Genomic DNA, 27,541 nt, shown 5'->3' with positions numbered 1-27,541 from the left:
TAGGCAAGGGAAAGATACTGTGAGTAGATTTTAACAAACTATTTTCCTGTCTTTTAGACTTCTGTATAATTTGGTGAATGTGCTTGTCTTGTTTTCCTTGAAAAATATCTATCAGACCGTCTGTGTATGTGCATGCACAGAATGGTTGGAGGTTGATCCTACAACTCGATAAATGCTGCATTCTGATTTTTGTTCTAATTTGACTTTGGAGAAATAACTTTTATCTCCACTTCCCATCTCTGAAATCACATCTATCTCACTAATCTCTCACTAAAGAGTAAATATGTAATAAAATGTGAACAGTGAATGGAAGACATTGTGTTTACTATTACTCATGGCTTCCTTGCGCTGCTTCACTTCTTTCTTGTAAAACAAAATATTCCTTCAGGTTCTTTAACTCTACATTCTGGGAAAAGAGGAGATTTGCAGTCTGGCAAACTCTTTTTGTTATCTTGGGCGTCATTGGATAAATTAGCCTCTCTGAGGATCAGTTTCTTGTGTATAAAATGAGGTTAACAATTCATAGCATTATGAAGATTAAAAGTATAGTAATGCCTAGCACAGTATTTGGACTATAGCATATGATCAATGGATTTTAGGGCTTTTCTCTAACACCTTCTTACCAGGTATCTTGATACTTTCAATTAGTGTCATTTCAGAGGAAGTCTTGGGGCTTGGAAAAGAAAGAGAATAGTTAAAAATAACTCATGGGGGAAGGGAGAAGGAGAATTAACATGTATTAAGCAACCACTATGGAGCCAGAATTTATCAAATGTTTTTATAATACGTATCACTAATTTTTCAAAATAATCTCATAGGAAAATTTCAATTCAGAGAAGTTGAGCAACTTGCCTATGATGATAGTTAATTACTGACAGAAGTAAGGTTGGAATCTTGTTCTGTTTAACTACAAACCTCATATGCCTTTCAGTGTTTCATATATTTCACGCTTTGGTGAATGTGGTGGACATCGTGATTCACTGCCTAGATGTCCCTTTAGTAATAAAGGACTCATTCCTCTAGATGCTAGGAGTTCTGTTGACAGTCAGCCGTTAATCATTTGTCCTCTCTATGTATTGCCTGGCCTGAGGAGAGCTAGAGCTGCCTTGCTCAAAGTCGTGCCCCATTCCCATGACTAATCAGCGTGGGATAAGAAAGCTAGGCCTTCTCACTTTAACTTAGGCAACTCTGAGATCAGAGCTCTATGTAGGGTCAGCTGAGGCTTTCATTGAGTCTTCATCATAGTCTGACTTCTCCTTGTGCCCAATTCTGCTTTCTTCTCTACCCTTTCACGGTTGTTGATGCCAAGAGCACTCCCTAATAAGTTTCCTGCATGCTAATCTCCCTCTTAGAGTCTGCTTCCTGGAGAATCCAACTCGTGATGGTGAGTTTGAGAATTGTCATGGCATTAACAGAAGTGCAAGATTCAGCAATGGGAAGGTGGCATTTGGGAGAAATATAATGATAGCTTTGGATTTGGATATTTTGAATTTAGTAAAAATGATTAGCTCTGGACTGTGAGATCTTTAAGGGTTTGTATTACGGAATCACCAAGCTCAGTTCAGTGCCTGCCAGTTGATTTAATAAATGGAAGATTGAAGATATGGGATTGGAATCTGGCTAAGAGCTTGTGGTTGAAGATAGTTACTTTAGAGGTGATAGCTAGTATCTTGAAAATTGACAAATACTCTGAGAGAGAAAAAAATAAGAACAACAGAGAATTAGGGAGAAATAAACAGAAATAATAAAAAGAATAGAGGTGACAGGATTTTTTGCGTGTTTGTAGGATGGGAGGTGACTGGGAGCAGCTGGGAGCAAGGACCCAGTGGTTGATATTTGCAAAATAATGAAATTTAAGGATGGTCTTTTCAAATCCAGTGTAAGTGAGGTTGCTAGTGGCCTTAGAAAAGCGATGCCAATCCTGCAACTGAGATAAAGACCTATTTAACAAAGTTTAAAGAGGGAATATATGGTGAGTAAACAAAGGATATTATGGGCGTGCATCTCTGATTCAAGATATTTGATAAAAATAGAGAAAGATAGCAGCACCTGTGAAGCGGAATCTAAGTTTATTAGAGTTGGAAATTCATGTTTGAAGGTAAAAGATAAGTAAAAAACAAACTGGAGACGGATGAGATAGATAAGACTTGATCAAGGATAGGGTCTCTCTAGAGGCATTCTCTAACCTATTTCCTAAGAATGAGGACACTTCTTTCTTTATACTCAAGGGGAATATAGGAATATGGCATAGTAGGAGTACAGTGCAAAGGCTACTGTCATATTTTGGTTTTATTCTTACCTAATTTATTATTACATTCTTGTTTAGATTTTGTCATTATAACTTAGTCAATGGCCAGTAATTTTGTATATCTAGCAAGTACCACATTTAAATTGCCATGCAATTTGCAGTTCTCTAGATATACATTAATGATGGCAACTGTGCTGACTGTGGGATGTCAAATCAGGTATGAAATGTCAGTAATTCTTCTTTCAGTAATTTTATACTCAAGTCATGGAGAGTACATTGTTTCATTTGTATAATCCACTGCTTAAATAACTTTTGGATTGTCTTATCAATAGCTTTAGACTTCGGGTTTTCTCCTATTCTCCTATAAATAAGCATTTATAAATTGAACACCATATAGAAGAAACTGTTTTTTTATTTGCGATTGTATTAGCTTGTTTTGTTTTACTTATAGAAGTGTTTTATATACATATATATGTAGTTATAAAAGTTTATATATTTATGCGAGTTGTGTATGTATACTCACATACCCGTTCTTATTTTCTCCATGTCTGATATGACTTTGTTCAGTGTTAGAGCTGTTTTTGACACTTTTTTTTGATACTGGTGGAAAGGTCACTAATGGAAGGAACTCTCGAGATATTAGGAGCTAAGTGAATAGGACTCTATTTTGTCGGTATATTAAATATATTTTATACTGTTGAAAGGTAGTATGGAAGGTGAAATAAGGCCAAATAGGACATATATCATCAACTGTAGCTTCTTGGCTCTCTTTCCTTTTCTGGGTGAATTTTGATCAATTTCATCAAGCAGGGATTTTTATCTATTTTATATACTGCCAAATTTTATGACTACAATATGCCTGGCACATTGTGGTTGGGCAACAGTTTTTTTTTTTTTTTTTTTTTTTTTTTTTTTTTTTTTTTTTTTTTTGAGACATAGTCTCACTCTGTCACCCAGGCTGGTGTGGAGTGTTGTGATCTCAACTCATTGCAACCTACCTCCTGGGTTCAAGCAATTCTCCTGCCTTAGCCTCCCGAGTAGCTGGGATTACAGGTGCCCACCACCATGCTCAGCTAATTTTTGTATTTTTAGCAGAGATGGGGTTTTGCCATGTTGGCCAGACTGGTCTTGAACTCCTGACCTCAGGTAATCTGCCTGCCTTGGCCTCCCAAAGTTCTGGGGATTACAAGCGAGAGTCACCATGTCTGGTCAATAAATATGAGTAAATTTAGAGTGAATGTAAAGATATTTTAAGTATACCACACAAATGTTGGAAGAACCAAAAAATATAAGGAATACAAATGCACTTTAGAAAAATAAAAACAACAGCAAAAACAAAGTAGAAAAACAGAATATGCAAATGTAAATAATTGTTATGTCCTGTTATTTTAATTTTTATTATTTCACATATTTACTGTATGCGCCCCCTGTGCATGCTTAATTTTACTGTGTCATGAGCCAGAACCCCAAATCTGTGCAGCAAAATATGGTTTCAGTCATTAGCCCAATTAAAAAAAAAGTATTTTCCTTGAATGCTTGATCTTCTACACCAGTCAACTTACACTATATACTAGGAGGAAAAAATAAGTTCTGTCTACATGATCTAACTATATTTTAAAGAAATTCAATAGTATTTTATTAAGCAGATATTTGTTGTTTCTGTGCCAGGGACTTGAGATGTTTCAGTTATTTTGGGAAAATACTTACAATTCTATATCCCCACTCACTGCTCTGCCACCTATTTTCTTGTAATTCTGTTTCAAACATTTCAGGAATGAAATTTCAGAAATATTTTATATTTCTTCCAACTTCTTTCCTGTATAAAGTCTTCCCAAGAGAAATCAAGAACTTGTGGAAGAAAAATTCATATAACCCCTTCAGCAAATTTAAGAAAAACCTGTCATTGTACTAGTAAGAAGCTTATTACCTTCAATCAGTACGTTTATGTAGACCTTAACAAAAGGAAATAAGTGTCTTATAATGACTATTGACCAAATTCAGTCAGTGCATGGTCATTCTGAATCTGTTTGCTTTCTTCCAATTTCATTTTTTCCCTTGTGTGATTGGTTTAATTTGTGTATGAATCATGTCTTGATTTTAAATGTTGTCTTACCAATTATTTGCTTTTTGGCTTAAGGAGCTTGTTATTTTCTAAAAAGGAAGGGATGCAGAGATTCTTACAATTTGTGTTTTTATCATAGTATTTACACATATAAACCTAAATTTATTTTAATAGGATATTTGAAAGATCTAATTTATCTATTTGTATCTATGTATTTATCTACCAATCTACTATTGATTTCATAGGGCAGAAGAGAGGAAGAGAGATGACCCTGTCATTGGATTCTGAATTTAAAAGTACCATGTAATAGAAATCTGGAGTAGGCATAATTACCCTTATTGTATCTTTTTAAAATTTTCCACATCTAATGAAAATATCTTTTATTTCCTTAACAAAAGAATGTGCCTCCAAAGGCATTATTGTAGGGAGTGATAATGATGAGATGATTGTGTTGTTATGGAACAGAGACGGAGGGAAAGAGTAAATCTTAGCTATAGACTATTGTAATTCCATTTGAAGCTTCAGACAGATATGAGGGAGTTTCTAGTGTGGAAGCTGGAGAAGAGAGATTTATTGTTTCCACCTGATATAAAGATCAGTAAATGCTTTGTGGACCTGACAGTGTTTGCAAGCTATAAAGTCTTTCTCTCTTTTTCTCTGTGTTAACTTACCGCCATTATAAACATATTTCAAAAAAACCCAATCTTCCCCTTTGTTCTGAATTAAATTTTTTCTCCAGAAGTATACTTGCAACGTATAAACCTAACTTTCTTGCTGAAGGAGAATGGATGGGATTCTCCTGCAGCTTATTGCAGGTGGCTAACTATATGAATTTGGTGGAGGAGGGCTGCTGCCTACTGATTCTCTAAGCACTTAGGCACTTTATCTCCTTATTCAGCTGCATTCTTGGGTTGTGGGTGAGGGAAAAATGGAAGGAATAAAATTAAATTAAGTTCTAAATGTAATTTTCTACCATCAGTCTAGCTTTCTTGACTATTTACAAAAATCCAGATAATCTAGGTCTCAAACACCTAGTTAACACAAATATCCAATTGCATTGATTATACAGATGGAATATATCACCTTAATGGCACTAATGGCAACTATAGTGATAGAAATTAACAATTCCATTGGACATGTAATTGGAAAAACTATTGTGCTACAAGTTACCCCAAGAAACCTACTTTTTCAAAGAATATATACTAGTAAGTCACTTTCAAATATGAGTCAACAAAATATTACCAATTGTATAACTGTAAAATATGAATCTGCTAATAAGGATCTACAAATAAGATCAGACCAACACATTTTGGCCGTTAGATAAGGTATTCAGCTACTTTATGTGATTATAAATCCACAAATCTTATAAGCCACGTAAAGATGTTGCATAACATCAAGAAAACATCTTAAAAAGCTAAAATAACAAAGTTTATTATGGTTTTGCTCTTCCAGAGTGACTAGTAGAAATGAATCATGGGCATATTAAAGTATATCAGTTTCTGCCTTGGTATTTTATACTAGTTCAACCTCTGATGTATCATGGATTAAGGTTAAGAAAATGTTAAGTGGGAACATTTAGTAGTTCGTGTTTTCTCTCTTTCTCTATTCCTATATCAGAACCTCATGCCACAAAAATCTGCTGTAAGACTCTCCCACCAGATAAATTGTACTATGTACATTTTAAATACCTTTATGTAAAATTATTAATTCAAAAGAACCTCCCTTGATTTTAAGGACCTGCGTGGGGGTGGAAAGTAACCTTTTTGGAGGAACACTGGGGTTGTGCTTGGGATGGAGATAGCTCTCCTGGTGCTCCTAAAATCAAATCTAGTGCCTGGCCCCACAAGACTCTGCCATGTGGTGATGACTATATAGCAGTGATGCTTCTGGGATCTCTCAGTCAGCCATCTGGAGATCTCCTTTGTGACAGTAGATTATTTAATGTTCTTGGTCTGTAGTGATAACATGGACACATTGGGAAGTAAAAACAATAATATATAGCATTTTTTGTGATGTGGCATTATACTTTTAAATTTTGGATCATAAACTGTTTTTTTTTTTTTAAAGAACTATTACTGTTACTTTAGGGCTCATTTTAAGTAAGGTTCAGGACCAAATGGGGCTGATGCTGTCCTTATGTTTTATAATGCTTGAGATTCCAGGGATTTTGCTATGTATATGGATAATTTGTGGATTAATATGTATTGTGGTAATAATGCATGCCCCGTACTGGATTTGCCTTGGAAATTCCAGTTAAGAGTTGTTATGCATGCAGGGAAGTTAAAATGTTTTTAGAAGCTGGAAAATAGTAAGTGATATCCAATCAGTACCTTGTTTTCAAGCATCATAACCTTAAAATTCTGGTGTGAATATGTGCACGTGCTTACTTATATAACTTGTGCAGGACACCATTTGACAGATATTTGTTAAGCTGAATGGTAGAGCAAGATATTTAAACTGATGTAGTATCTAGGAAGAGTTTGAAAAAACATGATGCCATGTCAGAAACATTTCCTCTCCTCTCTAAGCAGCTGTTCCCAATATCCCTTTCTTATTCACATCCTTTCACCCTCTCCCTCTCCTTTTCCGAGTTACTGATTTTCCATTAGGTAATGAGACAAACAGATGGCCAGAAATACTACATAGTTTACAGTTTGGTTCTCAAGTGAGCAAGTTTTGATGTCTTTTGCTGGAGGTCTTCGAAAATGGCCCCCACAGCAGTTCACATCATGATGCCCATTTTGTGATCAACAGCTTATTTTGATTAGTTTTTAGAGTAAGCAGATTTGAAGAGAATTTTGAAAAGCCAGTGCTTTCCCTAACTATACTGTTTTTTTTTTAAACACCTAAAAATACAAGGCATTAGTGACATCACTTTTTTTTTTCTTTTCAGTTTTCCCCACCTCAGGACTATGAGAGATTGATGTGCTGATCCATACTTTCCATACAGAAAAGACAGTAGCTATAAGTGACATCTCTTCAGCATTTCCAAAACATGTTTTTCACATACATTATCCCACTTTGATTCACCCAGGAAGTATATGAGGTAGGCAGGACATGGATTCTTGATAGGCCCAACGTAAGGGTGAGGAAACCAGGGCCCAAAGTTGGTAACCACTGACATTTTACTGCCCGGTTCTCCTATTTCAAACCCTAAGCTGTTTCTACCATGCTATTATTTCTCAGCATAGCCACAAAGAGTTCTACCCTTAATATACAGTCTTGTTCAGGGTGGGTTCCCTGTCTTGCCTCCCCTATGGCTCCTACTTTGTTGACTTGTTAAGGAGTGGTGGTGGTGATTTTCATGGGCCTTAGACCTCTTACCAGTTGTTTAGTTCCAGACTATGCGATGAGTTTACACAACATAGGCGTGTGTTAGAAATGATAAAGGGCTCTTTCTTCCTCAGGACTCTGCCTCTAGGCTGACCTAGTTTGCCTGTCCACTGTCATGTTTGTATGCTCCAGGCTTCTGTGGGTGAGGCAACTGTGAGCAAAGTGACAAAAGCCACCGATACTGACAACAGCTTAGTTTATGCTGCAGAGTGCGGGAAGAAGGATGACATTACTTGATGTTTGATTTCTGAATATGAAGGAAGTCTTGATTATCAGATAAATAATTACATGCATGAGGGTATATATTTCTCTACATATATTATCTATAAACTATGCATACCTATACATCCATGTATCTTGGCATAATTAAATAATTTATTAGAAGGAATGAGGAAGCAATATAATAGTTATATAACAGAGTGATACCTAGTTTAAAAAATGTGCTCAGATAGTTTAGAGTTAAACTAAAAAAAGACTTTTTATGTTATGCTGTATTAATTTTCTGCCTGCATGGTTTTTTTTCCAGAAAAAGTGTGATTATTCTGTATCTCTAACTTAGGAATCTAGTGCATCATAGACACTGATGATGTGGCAGTCATTATCTGCCAAACATCTGCCTAGTAAGCACGTTTTATATCCGTTTGGATCATCAGATTATAGTCAACACTAGATCCAATTATATTCAGACCCTTACTGAGTTTTTTCTTTCAAGAGAGGTGGAAGCAATGGAACTAGGCAGGACCCACCCTGCGTAGTATTTTGATGATTTCTACATGTTTCAACATCTGAGACTTTTAAAGTCCAAGGACGTGTTCTTGTCAGTGTCCTGAAATAATCAGACTCTTAGCCACTGACTGGCTACACAAAATGCCCCTGGCATTTCGGTTGGCATATGAATGATGATTTACTTATTTACGAGGAGCAGTAACTGTGAAATGTGTCTTATTACTCAAAATCTTAATGCTCAGCACATTTCTTACCTGATCAGACTATGTGAGGAACCAAGTCATAATTAGAAGTTTGCTTTAATCCATTTAGAATCAAAGCAAAATTAATTTCATGCCAAGTTCTTTAATCCAGTTTATGGAGCTTTCCAGCTGTAGGGAAGGCCTTGCCAGTGAGAACTGGTGTTCAAGGCCATTCATAAGATTCATTTTTAGTTAAGATGGTTGAAGAATTTTTCTTACTTTAGGAATAATCTTTCTCAATGTGACAGAGGGTGCATATGCTCCTAAATGGTATTAGATATAATGTTTCATAAACAATTTCCCTGCCCTTCTTTTTCCTATGGGTTGCCATCTCTAATTTTACCACTTCCTCCATATCCTCCCTTTGTTGGTCACCTTCAGATATGTTGCTTCTATTGCTCAATGGCCTGCTTTGCCTGGAGTGAAACCCAGGCATGTGACTGGAGCAAATTCTCTGCCACTGGTTTACAAATTACTGTTCGAGTTAGTGCATTTAAGGTTAACAATGTATCTCTTTATGTGTTAATTTTATAATTTAACATTACTTCCCTTAATTCTCAGACTCTTCTTGGGAAATACCTCACTGAAACTCCCAAGTACTGGACACAATAGAGAATTCTTTGGAAATACTCAAATTGAAGCCACAAAGATGTCTAAAAGACTAGAAATGATTTCCTCACATGAGATCCATTGCTAACCAGTAGGGTACCTATGAGCTGAAACGTCACTAATTAGCTTTGCAGCATTTACTAATTGGCATCTTTGGGCTGTGAGACATGGCTGGCAACAGTCCTAGATGTTAGACATGGTCAGTTTAGTTCAATTTAGCAATTTTTTTGACTACTTCATAATCGAGATTTATACATCGAGTTTAATCATCACATAACACATATTTGTGTAATACTTTAGAGTTTTATTTCATTTTGATCTTTCAACAGCCCTGAGAAATGGTTATTCAGAAATTTTCCCATTTTATAAAAATTAAATTGAGGTTCAGAAAAATAAATCCTGTATCCCAAATCACACAGGCTAGCCAGGAGTTTATCCCTTTCAACTATAATCTTTTTTGCCGTTGGTGAAGATAGAACAATACATTTTGGCTTAGAAGGGCAGGTTAAAGGGTTGGAGGTTTTGGAGGGATTCAGACCTAGATTGGATTCTGACTCAGACACTTACTGCCTAAGTGACTTTGGGCAAGTTTTTAAAACTTCTCTGGATTTCAGTTTTTCACATTCATAAAACGGGGGTAATACTTCTAACTCTCTTGTAGGATTATTTTGAAGATCAAATGACTTGATGCATGTGACACGTAGGGTCCAGTGTTGCACTCAGCACATTGCCAGTTGCTGTTACAGTATTTAATCCAGAAAGCTTCCCAGTTTTACACTTTGAAGACTGATTCAGCCCTATGCCAGCTGTGAAGTTTAATTTGGTTTAGGGCTTTAAGGTGGAAGCCATGTCTACCAAAAAGCTTTTGCTATACCATGATCCATTTTCCTGAGAAAATGTCTAGAAGCAGTGTCATCTTGTCTTATCCTCAGTATTTTCATTCAGACTGAGCCAAATTGGCCATGATGGTGACCAGTTAAGCATGTATTAATATCTCCTAAAATCTCACTATTAAGAAGTTAATGAGCAGTGATGATGAGCATTTTTTCATGTGTCTGTTGGCTGTATGAATGTCTTCTTTTGAGAAATGTCTGTTCATATCCTTTGCCCACTTTTTGATGGGGTTGTTTTTTTCTTGTAAATTTGTTTAAGTTCTTTGTAGGTTCTGGATATTAGCCCTTTGTCAGATGAGTAGATTGCAAAAATTTTCTCCCATTCTGTAGGTTGCCTGTTCACTCTGATGGTAGTTTCTTTTGCTCTGCAGAAGCTCTTTAGTTTAATGAGATCCCATTTGTCCATTTTGGCTTTTGCTGCCGTTGCTTTTGTTGTTTTAGACATGAAGTCTTTGCTCATGCCTATGTCCTGAATGGTACTACCTAGGTTTTCCTCTAGGGGTTTTATGGTATTAGGTCTAACATTTAAGTCTCTAATCCATCTTGAATTAATTTTCATATAAGGAGTAAGGAAAGGATCCAGTTTCAGCTTTCTACTTATGGCTAGCCAGTTTTCCCAGCACCATTTATTAAATAGGGAATCCTTTCCCCATTTCTTGTTTCTCTCAGGTTTGTCAAAGATCAGATGGCTGTAGATGTGTGGTATTATTTCTGAGGACTCTGTTCTGTTCCATTGGTCTATATCTCTGTTTTGGTACCAGTACCATGCTGTTTTGGTTACTGTAGCCTTGTAGTATAGTTTGAAGTCAGGTAGCGTGATGCCTCCAGCTTTGTTCTTTTGACTTAGGATTGTCTTGGAGATGCAGGCTCTTTTTTGGTTCCATATGAACTTTAAAGCAGTTTTTTCCAATTCTGTGAAGAAACTCATTGGTAGCTTGATGGGGATGGCATTGAATGCAGCTGGAAACCATCATTCTTAGCAAACTATCACAAGAACAGAAAACCAAACACCGCATGTTCTCACTCATAGGTGGGAACTGAACAATGAGATCACTTGGACTCGGGAAGGGGAACATCACACACCGGGGCCTATCATGGGGAGGGGGGAGGGGGGAGGGATTGCATTGGGAGTTATACCTGATGTAAATGACGAGTTGATGGGTGCTGACAAGTTGATGGGTGCAGCACAGCAACATGGCACAAGTATACATATGTAACAAACCTGCACGTTATGCACATGTACCCTAGAACTGAAAGTATAATAAAAAAAAGAGTAGCTAAATATAATTTAGTATTAATAAAATTAATAAACTATTAATATAAAAAAAGTTAATGAGCATACTGGAACTATTTAATAGTGACACTGTTTACAATTTTGGGAAAACAACAATCTCGTTTTCATTCCATTAAAGACAAAAGGAAATAAGGATTTTCAGTTAGATACATGGGAAGTATTTCCTAATGGTCACCAAAGTGAAGTAAATTACCCGTGGAGGAAGCAGCTTGTGATAGAAAGAGCACAGGAAGCCCACGACCTGGTCTTGATGGTGTTCCTTTCCAGTTCTGTAGCTGAGGCAAAGCACTTGAACCTCTCTGATGCTCAGTTTTTTCATCTGTGAAATGTGGATAATTAAATCTGAGACTCGTGAGATTGTTGAGTATCTAATAGGGTGGAAAAAAAGTGATTTGTAAAAACCATAATGTGTTATGCAAACCGAAGGTGGTGGTGTTACTCTCTGGAGTTCTTTGAAAACATCAGACATCCTTGGATGACTTAAGTGTGTTCTTGCCTGAAGGCAGAAGACAGACTAAATAACTCATACTTCAGGGAGTGTATGTTTTCAGCTTAAATTAGTATTGATGGTATTAGGTTTTGTATCAAATTGAAATTCAATGGCTATTTTTGGAAAGACATTAAAGTGAAGTAACAAAGGGGAAAATACTGGGAAAGCAAACATCCGTTTTTTATAGGAAGACTTAATTACCGTATTGATTATATGTTAAGTATAATAAATTATAACCAATAATAATAATGATAACCACTGTGGTTTGCTATTAGAGCATACTTCTAATAAGGCAAAGGTTGTTAGTTTGAATCCCTAAATGGGCCAATTAGCATGTCAGCCTTCACCCCAAGCTCTAATGAGGTCATGCAAATATATACCTGTGTTCACAGGGAGAATAAAATGAAGACTGGAAAACATTGCACAGATGTTAAGCCAGTAAAGATAGAAAAACCCTAATTTTAGCGCATCTATAGCTTTTTATTTTTTCCTTTAGCACACCTAGCATTTTCGCATCTTGTAACCAATCGTCTGAACTTCTAGTTTTGCTTAGCAAATTAGTGGTGTAGGTCACTTGAAATGGTATTCCTACCTTCCTAAAAAGCTGCTGTCCTTCTAAAAAGTATAGTTATGATTACCCAGAGAAGGTTGTTTAATCACCAGTATGTTCCAACTCTGTATTTATGAGTGCTTAAAATTACAGTGCTGTACTTGAAGATGACCCTGAGAACTACATACTTCGTACATGTGTTTTTCAGATAGGAAAATTGAGGCATTTTTTTTTTCCCCCAGGACTTTCAGGTGAAGAGATTTTGGCTAATTTTATTTTATTTTTAAAAGATCAGTAGCACAGCTGGATTTGTAATACAGAGGTCCTGATTCAAAGTTCTATATTTAATTTGCAGTCTTTTTTTATTTTTTATTTTTTGATTTATATGTAGTAAGTTTAGTCAGAGGCTGGGAAAGAAACATTGTGTCTGGATATTTAGCAAGATTGATGACTACGCAATTACCTCTCCTTCAGAATTAAACTGGTTGTTTGAAATGACATTATTTGGATTAGTTTTAGTAGTAAAGTCAGTCATATAATTTGATCCATTGGTGTCTACAGGCCTACCTACAAAGAAAGGGTATGTAAGATTATAATTCTGATTAAGTTGTGGAATTTGACATAGGCTATCCTAAGAAACAGTGTGTTCTCATGTTGTGGACAAGGTGGTGTTCTCCACTTTGTGACCTGGAGGATGACGAGAAGGGTTCCTTATCCCTACAATTTATCTTTCCCTGATAAGCCTGTTTACTAAAATTAAACTCTTAAAGATTCAGACCATCCTCTATATTGTAGAGAAGCTCATTCATACCATCACCTACCTTAGCAAGGATTCAGACTTAAAGTTTTGAGGGAATGGAGTGAGGATTCCTCTTGAGCATCATCTTAGAATAAGGTAGTAAGGGGATTTGAAATTTTGATGAGGGAAAGAAAGAGAATATGTCAAGAACAGCTTTTGGATACTTACTTTGAGAGTTTAGATTATGGTGGTGAGGATCTGGCCTGGCAGAAAGGAACACAAAGACGCTGGGTGCCCAGAGGGTAGGGAAAGGTGAGCTAGAGGATGACAGAAAGCTGAGAAAGGGAAGTGGAATTATTTCAAAAAAAAATTTAATGCCTGATTTTGCTTACGGCTTTTCTTGTTGATGCAATTTTGGTTTAAAGAATATTGTGTGTTCTCAAGAAAAAATCGATTACTTTGAATACACGTGATTTTGTAATTTTATAAAACATTAAAAAACTACTTTCTTATTGAAGACCGTTTCCTAAGAGAAGACATGTTCTGGCTGGGCACAGTGGCTCACACCTGTAATCTCAGCACTTTGAGAGGCCGAGGTGGGCAGATCATGGGGTCAAGAGATCGAGACCATCCTGGCCAACACGGTGAAACCCTGTCTGTACTAAAAATACAAAAAAATTAGCCGGGCGTGGAGGCGGGCGCCTGTAGTCCCAGCTACTTGGGAGACTGAGGCAGGAGAATCGCTTGAACCCGGGAGGTGGAGGTTGTAGTGAGCCTACATCTCGCTACTGCACTCCTGCCTCAGTGACAGGCTGGTCTAAAAAAAAGACTTGGTCTAAAATATATATATACACACACACACACACATATATGTATACACATATATATATACATATATGTGTGTGTATATATTCTTTTTGTACAAGAGGGTTTCTTTACTTTTTAGTCATATGATGGTGAACAGATTATCTAATCTCTCTAAATTTGGTTCTTTTTTAGTGATAATAACACCAGTCTGATTATTTCACTTGATTGGTACAAGGATCAATTAGGATAATATGTATTAAAAATATGAACTGTAAAGTGCTCAACCAGATAAAAAAACATTAAATATTGTATGCAGTAAAGGTTGAAGGTTACATGCTTAGATTTGGGAGCCATGTTACCTGGGTTTCAATCCTGGCTTTGTCTCTTTTTATCTGTGTGACACAGGGCAACTTAAAGTTTGTGTCTCAATATTCTCATTCATAAAATGTTAAAAATAATGACGCCTACCTCATGTGGTGATGTGAAAATCAAAGAAGTTCATATACATAGTGGGCTTAAAGCAGTGCCTGGCATAAAACACCGTAATCATTCTAGCTGTTGTGTTTTTATGTGCATGTTAGCACAAAACTAAATGCTGAATTATTTGCATGGGAGTGGGTTACTGTGAAATTAAAAGAATCTCATATTTATGCTTCAAGCAGCATAGCTCTTTGCTTATCTAACAAATTCATATTTGATTATAAGCCATTAGTGACAGTCAATGAAAGGGACTATGTTTGAATTAAGCAGTTATGAGTATCCATCTCAGAAGCTTACTTCTCTTGATATTTGAATTAAAAGACTATTCCCATTTAATGCCGACTTATTCAGATAAAGTTCACAGTGTTTTTGTCGTGTTCATCATGTTTATACATTAAATGAAAGGTTTCAACCCTAAGTACACATTGGAAGCAACTGGGTCCCCCTGGACCAGTTCAACTGGAAAATCTGGGGGTGGCACTCAGACCTTGGTATTTTTTATAAAGATCCCCAAGTGATTTTAATGTGAGGCAGAATTTAAAAGCATTGACTTAGAGCAGTAGTGATTAAATATATACCTATATCATTTAGTTTCTGACCTTGATAATTTTGTCATATTTAAATAAACAAAATAATAGCCAGGCAAAGTGGTTCACGCCTGTAATCCCAGTGCTTTGGGAGGCTGAGGTGGGTGGATCACTTAAGGTCAGGAGTTTGAGACCTGGGCAACATGGTGAAACCCCCATCTCTACTAAAAATACAAAAAAAAAAAAAAAAAAAAAGAAATTCCGGACTTGATGGCACGCACCTATAATCCCAGCTCGTCAGTAGGCTGAGGCATTAGAACTGCTTGATCCTGGGAGGCGGAGGTTGCAGTGAGCTGAGATTGCACCATTGCACTCCAGCTTGGGCGACAGAGCAAGAGTCCATCTCAAAAAAATAAAATAATATGGCTCTTTATGGAGGTTTCTTTAAAGGCAGACCTATTGTTTCTATTAAGTTTGTATCTTGTGAGTATATGTCACGAAGCAGAAATGAGAAGTTTGATTGTTTTTAAATTATGTGTGTGGTTTTTTTTGGCATGATGAAGTGCTGTGTGTATCAAATAAGAATATAGACTTGCAGAATGTGAAAGGTAAGAGGGAGCCTCAAGGGCATCTAGTTCAAGAGGACACACTTTGAAGTCAGTCCTGATTTGGAGTGACTTATTTACTTACTGGGTGTGTAATCTTGTGACACTTACTTAACCTCCCTGAGCTGCAGCTTCTTCATCTCTGTAAAATTGAGACGTACATGTATTTTCTGCGATAACAACTGTGTTTCACGCTACACACACACACACACACATCTTTACTCTCTGCCTCCTGCCTGATCCTTTCACGATACACACACACACACACACACACACACACATATCTTTACTCTCTGCCTCCTGCCTGATCCCCGCACCATCTGGCGCGGATATCCAGAGCAGGGACTGTGTGGGAGCCTCAGCGGGACTGTCTGAGCCTGCAGGGCCAGCTGCTGGGGACTGCTTCCTCCCACTCTTCAGGGATCGTTTCTCTGGCTCTGTTGGGACTATTTCGTGGTTGGCTGTTCGGATCTCATGACCTTTCATGAGCATAACATTTAGTCTGTGGGGGTCAGTCACTGTTGGTCAAGTATAGTGAAGTTGTTAATGAGACTAGAGATGAAGATGGCTTTTTGCTGCCATATGATGGAGGCTTTTGGGTACCCTCTGTTGGTACCCTCTGTTTGAACCCCAGAAAATATGTGTACAGGACACTGATGGCTGCTTCTCTTTCCAGCTGGCTTCCTCTCCATTGCTACTTTGTGTTGAGTTGGGACACTAGGAGGCCACTATCTATATCTTAGTTTGGGGGAAGGAGAGAAAAATTACAGACCTCTTGAGTTTCTTTTTATGATAGTAGGAACAGTGGATTTTCTCCTTTCCCACCCTTGTCTCTTTGATCCTCCAGCATAGGGCTATAAAATTATTAGGCCACTCAGCAATCCTGTTGCACATTCTTTGTGTACAAGGAAGAAAGTTCATGGGTTGCTTCTTAGCAGCTGTAAAGTAAATGCCTGAGGTCTTGGCCTTAGCTATGGTGTTTCAGCATCCTTCCTACTCATTGGCAGACCTGGCTTTAGTACTATCCTCAGCCTTAATTATGAGAATTCTGCTTGCTTCACTGTCTCTCTCAACTGATCTTAATGTTTCATTGGAAATATTTATTAATCCGGCCGCCATTTTTTTGAATTTTCCTCTGTTCACTGGAATTGGTGTCAGCTTCTCATAATGAGAAGTATCGGTAGCTTTATTGATTTTTTTTTAGGTGATGATCTTGAAACATTACACCTGTGGGATGAGTTTTCTAACTGAAGTCTGTGCTCCTCCACTAGAGAGGGTAGGAACCATGTTTTTCAGCTTAGCATAGCCGTATCTCTCATTTATTACACACCTACTGTGTGTCAGAGATGTTGCTCTATTATTTCAGTGGATTCCCACAAAAATAAGGTACACATATATAACAAACCTGCACATTCTGCACTTGTATCCCAGAACTTAAAGTATAATAATAAAAAAAATTTTAAAAGGTCATTAAACTAAGAAAAAAAAAAAGGTACACATAAGGAATCTTATTTCAGAAGAGCTTAAGTAAATTGCCCAAGGTCATCTCGCTAGTGAGTCACACAACTTGCTTTTGAATTCAGTTTGACTTCAGAGCCTCTTTTCTAAATCACCTTTCCAAACTCCTTCTTGCAGAAAAAGACAGATGTACATAAGAGGACTGGGATCTTGGCCTCTAAAATGTTCGATGGTTCTCTTAAGTAGGAGACAGTTATGGAGCTGCATTCTTAAGAAGATAGAAAGTTTGCATGTCTTCAAAGCCCTTGTTGTTCCCACTGAACTACATTGACTTGCATCACTGGCATACATGGGCACTTACATAAGTTTGTTGAGAGGTGGACCCTACCACCCCAGAGGCAGAAGTCATCTGATGGAAGGCTTTGGCCCATTTGTGGGTCTTCACTTCATGCTTTTTACTTAGAACAGAGAGGCTGAGATTATGTGAATTTGTCTCTCACTGATAAGGCCATGGGTTGAGGCCATCAGACAAACTCTGAGAACTGGAATGAATCCATGGTGATAAGATATTCGGAGGGGCCAGGAGTGTGTTGAAGTCAGTCTTGGCTTGCTACAGTTAGGAGATGCTGTGCACTCAGCCTCTGTGCTTGTGGTTTAGGGCATTAGAATGTGCCTGCCCACTTTGGCAAGAAATAGGAAGTGCATAAATGCTTTATCAACCTGAAGCTTTGTTGGATGTGCTCAGAGAACATTTCCTTTTAATGTATTTGGAAACTATAAATTTAACTCCTGCTGGGAGTGGAAGTAATTGCTTCACACAAGAAAACAGCTAGCTCTTTAAAAGGCTGAACTCCTTTCACAAATATGTGCTTTTTAATGACTGGGAAATTCCTGGTACAGAAAAAAATGTCCTTTTGTACAAATGAGGTCATTCTGGTCTTAAGTGGCCCTGTGCACTCTAGTTCCTGCTTTCTGTTCCATGTTTTGTGACCAGAGGTTATTGGAAGGATCATCCCTCTGTGGATATTCACTGCTTTTTTGAACTTGTTGCCAAGGGGAAAGTGAGCTTAGGAACTGCCAAGCCAGTGCCAGAGGCCCAGATCCAAGGGCTACTGAGCTAGTGACTGATAGTGATTGGGTTTAGATTGGTCATGGATTGGGTTGTTAAAGCATGCTTTCTGTGTGTGCTAGGATCCCTGTGTCTGATTCATTCTCCTCAGATTTCTCAGCCATTCCACTGCTTCTTGGTTCAGGAATGATTTTTCCTTCCTAGATGCATATCATTTACTCTGCTTTGAGTCTGCTTGGAGGAGTAGAAACATCTGTGCCAGTCTGAGGCCTGGTGTAAATGAAAAGCAGCTGCTGAAAGAAGTTGCTCTGTACCTCTCCTTTGAACGCTTGCAAGCTGATTCCTCCTGAAGTTAATTTGTGAATTGGCTTGGCTAACGTGCAGTAGGTATCTGAGGCCTTAGATTTGTGTGGTGAAAGGGTTCTCCTACATGGTAATGTAGAGTAGATCTCAGTGGATGCCCTTGATTCAATTTAAGCTCACTTTCCTCTAACTTTAAGCACTGCCTACCAAGGAGGATGTTAAAGATTCGAAGAGTGTTAGGTAGGGAGAGTGTTACATCTGTCTTGAATGTTTTTATAAAGAGGACATGGAGTGGGTGCAAGTGAGATTTGACATAGACCTCTGGGTCTCTTTTTTTTTTGAGGCAGTCTCACTCAGTCACCCAGAACGGAGTGCAGTGGGGTGATCTCGGCTCCCTGCAACCTCTGCCTGCTGGGTTCAAGCAATTCTCATGCCTCAGCCTCCCAGGCAGCTGGGACTACAGGCATGTGCCACCACGCTGGACTAACTTTTAGTATTTTTAGTAGAGACAGGGTTTCACCAATTTGGCCAGGATGGTCTTGAACTCCTGACCTCAAGTGATCCACGTGCTCAGCCTCCCAAAGTGCTGGGATTACAGGTGTGAGCCAGAGCGCCCGGCTCCTGGGGTCTCCTTTAGACGATATATGTTTAAGACAGCCACTTTGAAGGATTAGCGATTAGAAATTGATATTTATTAACTGCTTCTTAGGTACCAGCACTATGCTAGACTTTTTCTGCAGATTACCTTTTTAGAGGTAGAAGGCTTGTGTAGTTAATTAGCAGCAGCCCATGAGATTCCCAAGCTACCAGGCTACCTCGCATCTTGAAGGGTTTGTGTTACATTCGTGTTCCCCTAGAATTCATCCTTGGCTGTAATTGATCAATGTTTTGATGAGGCCTTGAGTGCTTGCTTTCTGCTTAATTGACTACAGGTTTTTGTTGTTTAAAACATTCTCTCTCTTGCTACTGAAAACTTGGTTCTTCTCATAACTTCCTAATAAAATCTAGGTTCTAGGATCTCGGTGTCCCATTCGTGACTCTCTAATTCTGAAACTCCAAGTTCAGTCTCTGTTGCTTAATTTCTTGATCTGGAATTTAAAACCTCTGTCTTGAGGCATTGTGGAGAAGAGATTATGAAATGTGGTCATGAGCTGCTTAGATATTTGTTGCAGACCCCATTTTTTGCCTGAAACACTTGTGGCCCATCCAGTATGCTCCAGAAAGAACCTTTGCTTGAATTCTTTTGGGTCATGGAGGAAGTCAGGCTGACTGCTGTGACAGTCATGGCTGTGGGCCCTGGATCATTGGCTTCCCATCCTACTCTGCCTTTTTATTAGTCTCCTCAAAGAACAGGGGAAAAAAAAGATCATTTAAGTTTAAAAATATCCCTTATTATAAAGTTGACTATTTTAACTCAATTTATCACTGCTTGCTAGACCATCCTTGAAAATCTTGTTAAAATGTAGGAGAAAATATGTAGACGTGCCATTTCATTTAAGTTGGTCATTACCTCATGCAGATTACATATGCTGGAAAGGAAAAACTGTGACTCATGTTTCTGCAGGGCACCCTCCCCACTACCCCCAAGGCCTGGGTTTATTGTAGGCAGCCAATGAGTATTTTATTGAACTTAATAGCTGGCACAAAAGATTTGAAGAAAACATTCCTAGGAAATACTATCATAATTGAAATTGGGAAGTTCTGTGTAATTGCTGAGTGCCTCATTAGTTTCTGTGAGGCAAATACAAGGCATGATGCAAAATGGGTTAATATTGTAGAAGGAAAACTCTCAAGAGGTAAATCAGAAGCTTCACCTATCTGCCTACGATGCTCACAATGGGAATGGTACTGATTTGCTGATAATATGTTTTTATTATTATTATTATTCTGTAGCCTCAGACGATACAGCAAACTCTCAAGAGGACACTGCAGTATTATGAACATCAAGTTATTGGGTAAGTAAAAATTGATTTTGGTTATTATTGGGGGAAAATTAAAGGTAATTACTCAAACGTAGCTGTTGAGTATGTGATTTTCTGCTACCCAGGTCAACCTTATTTTACAGTGGCTGTGTTCTCACAGTGTTGGGGGTGAAGGCTTATTGTGGGGGGGATCCCTTGGTGCACTCCAAAAGTGATTTCTTTTGGCTTATTTGTGCTTAATTCTTTTAAATGAAATTACTTTCTGGTATTGCTTTTCCTTTTTTTTTTTTTTTTTTCTTGGTTTTCTCATGTTTTTACTGTCTTATTCTGATGTTGACTCGTATAATTTTGCCTTACTCATGTGGTAAGGTTTATTGGTACCAACCCAGATGCTTTGAATGGGATTTTAGAATCCTCAAGTAGAGTTTGATAAAAATCACTACAGCCTTAACACAGTTCAGTGAGAGGAATTAGTTTACTTACAGTCACGTGCTACGTATTTTTCTTTATTATCGCCTATTTCTTGAGGTGGTTGTGGTGTGGTGTAAAGTAAGAAGACTTGAGGTCCAAAGACAAGGAAATCAAGGCCTCACTAGCCCATAGATCTTTTACTAAGTAACTTTATCTCTTTTGTAAAATGTGATGATAATAATAACTAAATCAAGGATTAGATGTAATGATTAAATGAGGTAATTTCAATGAAACCATTTTGTAAACAGAGAGCTCCAAATGAGTATGAGGTACACCTCTCATTGGCTATGGCAGAAAGCAACTGGCAAATATGAAAGCCTGAATTTACTTACTCATGCAATCTAGCTTTTAGATTCAATTTATTGACATTAGAGACAATGTATATTTTTAATTTACCTTGTTAGTATTTTTTATATGGTACAGTGATTTATCTTTGTAAGATTTTAAAAACTTTTGAGAAGTCAGTATTCAAACTGGTACTTCTTGAACTGTTCTCAGGATCATTCAACATTTATGGCTAATAGTCATTGCCATAGGGATCAAGAACATAATTTTGGCTATTAGGGTATAGTGTGATTTTTTTTTCACAGAACAGAAGGGAAGATTTCTTAATGGAAAAATAATCTTGGTACCTAGTACAACGCCATATACTTTAAGTGCTTGATGATTATGTTAATTGTCATTTCAAAAGGAATTGCTTTGAAACTTTGTCATACTAATCCTCAAGAGTGTAGTTCTAGGAAAAACATATTATTTAACTCATGAGATGGCTTTTAGTCTGAGGCCATTAGTGATTTTAAATCATTTATCCTAATGGAGATAAAGAATGTCAAATTAATCTTTCTCCACACATCCTAGAATAAAACTTAATCACTGTCATTGAATTGGCTGCTTTCAAAGTATGGTGTTTGGATTAAATTAATATACTTCAAGTAGTTCCTTGTATGTGGCGAGCACTACATACTTGTTTGCTCTTATGTTTATTATTATTAATATTTTTATGACAATATCCATCAAAGTCTAATCATTTTCTGGGATTATGAATGTTCTTTCTCTTTTGAAATAAAATAACTGATGAAATATTCTCATTTGTGAACTAAAGTATGTAAAGTATGCCTTCAAGGCAAATTGGAGTGGGGCTCTTATAATGTAATCCAAATAGATAACTAAACTATATTGCTATAATCAGAAATTTTTTTTCACCTTTGATAGAATGGAGGGAGTTCTCTTTTATCCAGCTAGCTGCCTCAGCCCTCCCCTTCTGCCTATGTAGACATGGCCTGTGGTGATTCTTTGTCCATTGCATGAATGGTCTTTTCCTAGTTCTGTTTATTGCATACACAGTATAAAGAAAACGGAAAGTTTGACACCAGTATAAAGAGGGATCTTGATGTCTGGCATGATTCAAATAGGCCTATTAGCATATTTTTGCTTGGGTTTTGGCTGATTTCTCAGACTTGAAGTACCTTTGCTCACTGACTTTATTTGCATTCACGCTGATGAAGCCAAAGGAGTACTGTTGACAGCAATTTTGCCACATTTGCCTTTCTTGACTATATTCCCCTTTCTTGCCTTTTTTCTCATTGATGACTTTCCTGTCCAACTTCCTCTTTTGCCTTTTATTCTCCATCTTTCTACTTTTTATTTCTCTTTTCACAATCAAAAAAGCAGAGCAGCTAATATCACTCACCCTTGAACTAAAAAGTATTTGCAACTGTGTGTTGTTCCTCTTAAGAAAATACAATTTAAGTCTTCTTATCTCTAATTGTGAAAAAGAATGTGTTTCTTACAGTTAAAGGGATTTCGGAATCCCTGAATTGAGAATTGAGACTAAGTGCCGACAAGCATAATTTTAGTTATTTTTCAGCAGGCGAGGTGGGAAGGAGATGCTTTTCCTAATCTCTGAAATGGGGCTTGCTTAAAGGTGTCTTGAAATAACTCAGCATTTAAATACTTTGTGTTGAGGTGTTGAAGCAAAACAGGTAACAGAGTATGAGCTAGCCCTTCTCTTTTTAATTTCTTAATTATCCTTCAATCACTAACCTTCCTTTCCTTTCCTTGAAAACTCTGCCCTTAATCTGTTTTATTTATCAGAGCTCTAGGATTGTACAGTTCTGCTCCTTGGATTCTTATACTGGTTGCCCATAGAAACTCTCTGAGGCTTTTTTTGTCTGCCAAGACTGAGACTTGAACGCAGGGAGCAGCTGTTCCGAAGGGTCACAGACAGAAGGACTGGGAGGGAGTAGCCGATGGGGCTTCCTGTTAGGGAGTAAGATAGCCTCTCTGTACCTCATCCACTTTATCTTTAAACATTATTCTACTCCTTAATTTATCCATTCACTTGTTCATTTATTTATTCATAGAGATCATTCAAGTTGGGGAAATGAGTGCTAAAATAATTTATTCATGCAATGTGATAAATCTTCTTCTCTTCGTCTCCACTATCGTCATCATCTCTCACCAAGACATTCTGGTCTGATTTTCTGGTTTCTACTTTTGTCCGCCAATATGTATTTTCACCACAGCAAAATGATAAAAAATTAGATGATGCCACCTTCTTACATGAAACCAATGGTTCTCAAATGTTAATGTGCATCAGAATCACCTGCCAGCCTTGTTAAAACACATATTACTGGGCCTTGCTCCCAGAGATTCTGATTCCGTAGGTTCAGATGGGGCTCAAGAAACTGGCATTTTTGACAAGTTCCCAGGTAATGCTGATGCTGCTTGTCCATGCATCGCACTTTGAACCCCCTGCTTTAAACTATATAATGGCTTATTATGGTAGAATAAAGTCTAAATTCTTTCTGTGATCTGGCCTCTGCCTCCCTCTCTAATTTCATCCCTTTCCATTTCCGTTTTTTTCACTCCATTTCAACCTTCTGTTGGTTTCTCAACTTGCCAACCTTAGCTTCAGGGTCTTTGTATGTATCGTTTCATTTTTATGTAATGCTCTTTCCCCAGATGTTTGCATGACTTATTCTTTATATACATATAGATCTCTGTTAAAATGTCTTCTCTTCAGGAAAGCCTGCCCTGATCACTCCATCTAAAGCATCTCTCCATCACCTACCTCAGACTCCAATCGTGTCAGGTTGACTTTGTGGAAAATTTTGATTGCTATATAAACTCTACATATTCATGCTCACTTGGAGAGCTTCTTGTTCCCACAGCACTGTCTTTCCTTCACCTAGAATGAGTAAGGGGGTATTGAGTGTGCATCTTTATGTTAGTTGCTCTTTAACTCAAACTTCTAGGGAATGGACTTTCTGGGTGTTGTGGGGTGGAAAGATTAGTGAGAAGCAGAAGGGGTCAGTAGGAGACAGGCAGGATTCAATTTAGAAATTAAAAGAAACTGAGGATGGAGGAATGTCTGTTTATAATAGTACTTTTTTTCTTACATAATTCTTGCCATTATCTTGTGCCGTTTCTTCTCTTTGTATGTTGTGGAAAGATTGTGTTTTGTAAGTAGACATATGAGAATTACTAGACATAAAGTCAAGTTTTGCTATTGAATAATCTTGGGAAGATTACTTAAAATCCCTGAGCCTCAGTTTTCTCATTTTAAAAATGGGAATAATAACAGTGTTGTGGTGAAGTTTAAATGAAATCTTAATGATAATAATGTATGAAGTCACATAATTACATAAAGTAGTTAGCATAGTACCTGGTACATAAAGATAATCAATAAATGAATTGAATTATTATTACTACTATTAGTAAATGACTCTTTTGCAATTCAACTTTTGTTGATTATCTTCAGTTTATCCTCCTGCTGCAATCTTTTCCTGTCTTCGTTGGGACTTTAAAAGTTTAGAATCTGTTGTTTAGCATCCGGAGCTGAAGATGCGCAGTTTGTGTTCTAGCAACAGTTTTCTTCTTAAAGAGAACACTTTTTTGTTGATTTTTTTTCTTTTTTTGACTGAAATTTCTGACTCTAGAGGGCTTGACTCAATTGCTGTCACTCATATTTGTACTACATGACTCCTACTGGTCTATGGCTCACAAAAATTGATTGCCATGGCAGTGTAGATGAAGCACAGATTTCTTCAGTAAACTGCTGTGGGAGATGTGATAATCTTTCTGAGATACAGTGTTCACTCACTATATATTTTAAACAATAAAGAATAAAGAAATGTGTATTCAGAACCATATCACTAATTTTATTCTTTTTTTTTTTTTTTTGGCCAGAATAAGCATTGTTGTGTTAATATCATGGGTAGGACTATTGTCAAACTCATATTAGTCTGGGGTAGCAATTCTTATAGTCATCTAAAATTAAATTGGTATTGCTCCAATTATTAATGTGAGCCCTATGTTTGTTTTATACAGCCAACCTTCTGTTCTCTTTTTCTTTTGACAATTGAGGAGAAATTAAGCCAGAATAATTTCAGTAGAACACTAGAAGTGAAATTAAGAGTGGGTGAATTCTGATTATTCTGGGAAACAAACTTCAAGGATATTGCTTAAGCTATCATGATCAGATTTTGTGGCTTAAATTATTTTATCTAAAAATGATCTAGCTTCTTTTTCATATATTTACATAGAAAACCTATATCTTTTTGAACATAAACAAATTAGACAAAAGCTAATATCTATTGGTTGCTTACTGTGTTGGAGGGGATATGCTGAGCATGTTCCATCTTTTATTTAATCCTAAACATATTGCATAAGAGTACTGTATTAAGCACATTTTACAGTTGAGGAAATTGAGGCTGTGAGAAAGAAATACTTTTTTAAGGTCATTCTGATAAAAATGGCGGAGGTTGAATTAAAAACAACCCTGTGGTTGCCTGTGTTTAACATCTGTGCTCCCTGTTCCACCTCTTGAGTGACTCCTGCATTCTGGAAACTGTGGTAGGCATTCTGCCTAACTGGTTTATTAGAGTCTGATCTCAATGAGGTATACAAACATGAAACCATTTTGTTTTTCCCTCCACTCACATCAAACATGCTAGGATACATCCCCTTCTATATTAGCTTAGACAGATTGCTCTGTTTTCTAAGTACTTCCAAGAATTATGAAGTTCACTCCAGGCCAACTTAAATCTTTACTCTCTCATCCAATCTGACTCTAATGTTCCTTTCCCTGTCTGGGTCAGGCCTTGGCCTAAGAGACTTGGAATGCAGGACAGAGTGTCTGATGTGGGTTTTCACTCCTCTTCTCCAGGCCATTCCTTTCTGGGTCCCTTTCTCTTCTGATGTATTGGTTGAAGCATGAATGAAATGGAAAATGGCAGAAGCCTTTTTAAATTCGCTGGGGTTGTAGCAGTCCTCTCTTGGCTGTGATGCGCTCGCTAGGGTGCATATATGAGTTCTGCCCTGACTGCTTTGGATGCCACAGCTCCCGCACCTAAGGACTTCACTCTCTTGGTCTTGCTAGTGGGAGCCCTGTCCCTGGCTGGTAGCCTCTAGATTGGAAGAGCACCATGACAACCAGACAACTCAAGCTTGCCTCTCTCTTCCCTAACCCATGAGAAACTCACATACTTGCCTGCCAAATGGTGGGCCTTTAGGTTGCTCCCAATTTTTCTCGATTTCTTTTCCTTGTTAATGACTCTCTCCTGAGTCTTCTTCCTTTTGTCAGTCAGACATGGGAGTATGATCAGGAAATCCACTGCCTCTGCAGACGTTCACTGGGGAATGAGATGGGAGATCCCCAATCTCTACCAGCTATGGACCCCCCTCACCAACTGGATGTCTGCAGGGAACACTCCCCTTCTCTCCTTTTCTAGGAGGGAAGGGGGGAAGCACAATAGCACTCTCTTCCTAGGCCAACTCCTGACTCTTCTGAAGATTTTATTTTGAAGTCTTTCTATTCCTTTACTTCTGTAAGCTGGTGGTAGGGTGACAGGGGCAGTGGCTATTTAGTCTCCTCTTAAGTCCTGAAGAAGAGCTCTGGTCTTCTTGGCTACCCTTTTAGAATGTGGGAGGATTTGGCCTTTAATGTCCTCAGCTTATTTTATCTTAGCTCTCATTCAGAGGCAACTCAAAAAGTCCCAGTCAATATCCAGTTACATGGACATTGTGTTATTTAGTCCTCACAAGAACTCTAGGAGGTACTTCCATTTTATGGGAGAGGAAAGTTAGACTAACAGAGATTAGGTTACTTGCTCAAGATCTCACAGATAGAAAATGGTAAGACCATGACTCAAATTCTGCCAGGTGTATGCTGCTATCTTTTTTTTTTTTTTTTTTTTTTGAGGCAGAGTCTTGCTCTGTCACCGAGGCTGGAGTGCAATGGCGTGGTCTCGGCTCACTGCAAGCTCCACCTCCCAGGTTCACGCCATTCTCCTGCCTCAGCCTCCTGAGTACCTGGGACTACAGGTGTCTGCCACCACGCTCGGCTAATTTTTTGTATTTTTAGTAGAGACAGAGTTTCACCGTGTTAGCCAGGATGGTCTGTGGTCTCAATCTCCTGACCTCGTGATCAGCCCTCCTTAGCCTCCCAAAATGCTGGGTTTACAGGTGTGAGCCACCGTGCCTGGCATATACTGCTATCTTCTTGACTGTGATAAAGGTTATGGTGTGTTGACTTTCAACACTGTTGAATGCCAGGACACCAAATTAACATTGTTAACTTTTCCTATTCTAGGCAGCTTCCTTATAGAAGCAGATCACTAGCCTTGATGACGTGCTTACAGGGTGATACATTAGCTATGCAAAGCTGATATATTTTTCGTTCTCCTCAATTTTTTTCACACATAGCTTTC

At 37.8% G+C, this 27,541-nt stretch overlaps 1 protein-coding gene across 1 annotated transcript in view; it reads left to right on the top strand.

The window, feature by feature from the left end:
- GUCY1A2 (guanylate cyclase 1 soluble subunit alpha 2) overlaps positions 1-27,541 on the top strand; it is a 330,187-nt gene that overhangs the window by 11,612 nt on the left and 291,034 nt on the right. Inside the window, exon 2 of the mRNA XM_008020725.3 lies at positions 20,329-20,390. Coding sequence (XP_008018916.2) covers positions 20,329-20,390 — 62 coding nt within the window. The remainder of the gene's footprint in view (positions 1-20,328; positions 20,391-27,541) is intronic.

The sequence above is a fragment of the Chlorocebus sabaeus genome, chromosome 1 (genome assembly GCF_047675955.1).
Source record: "Chlorocebus sabaeus isolate Y175 chromosome 1, mChlSab1.0.hap1, whole genome shotgun sequence".
In the NCBI taxonomy this organism is placed as follows: Eukaryota; Metazoa; Chordata; class Mammalia; order Primates; family Cercopithecidae; genus Chlorocebus; species Chlorocebus sabaeus.
Note: the sequence above shows the minus strand (reverse complement) of the source record. Positions and strands in the feature narration are given on the sequence as shown.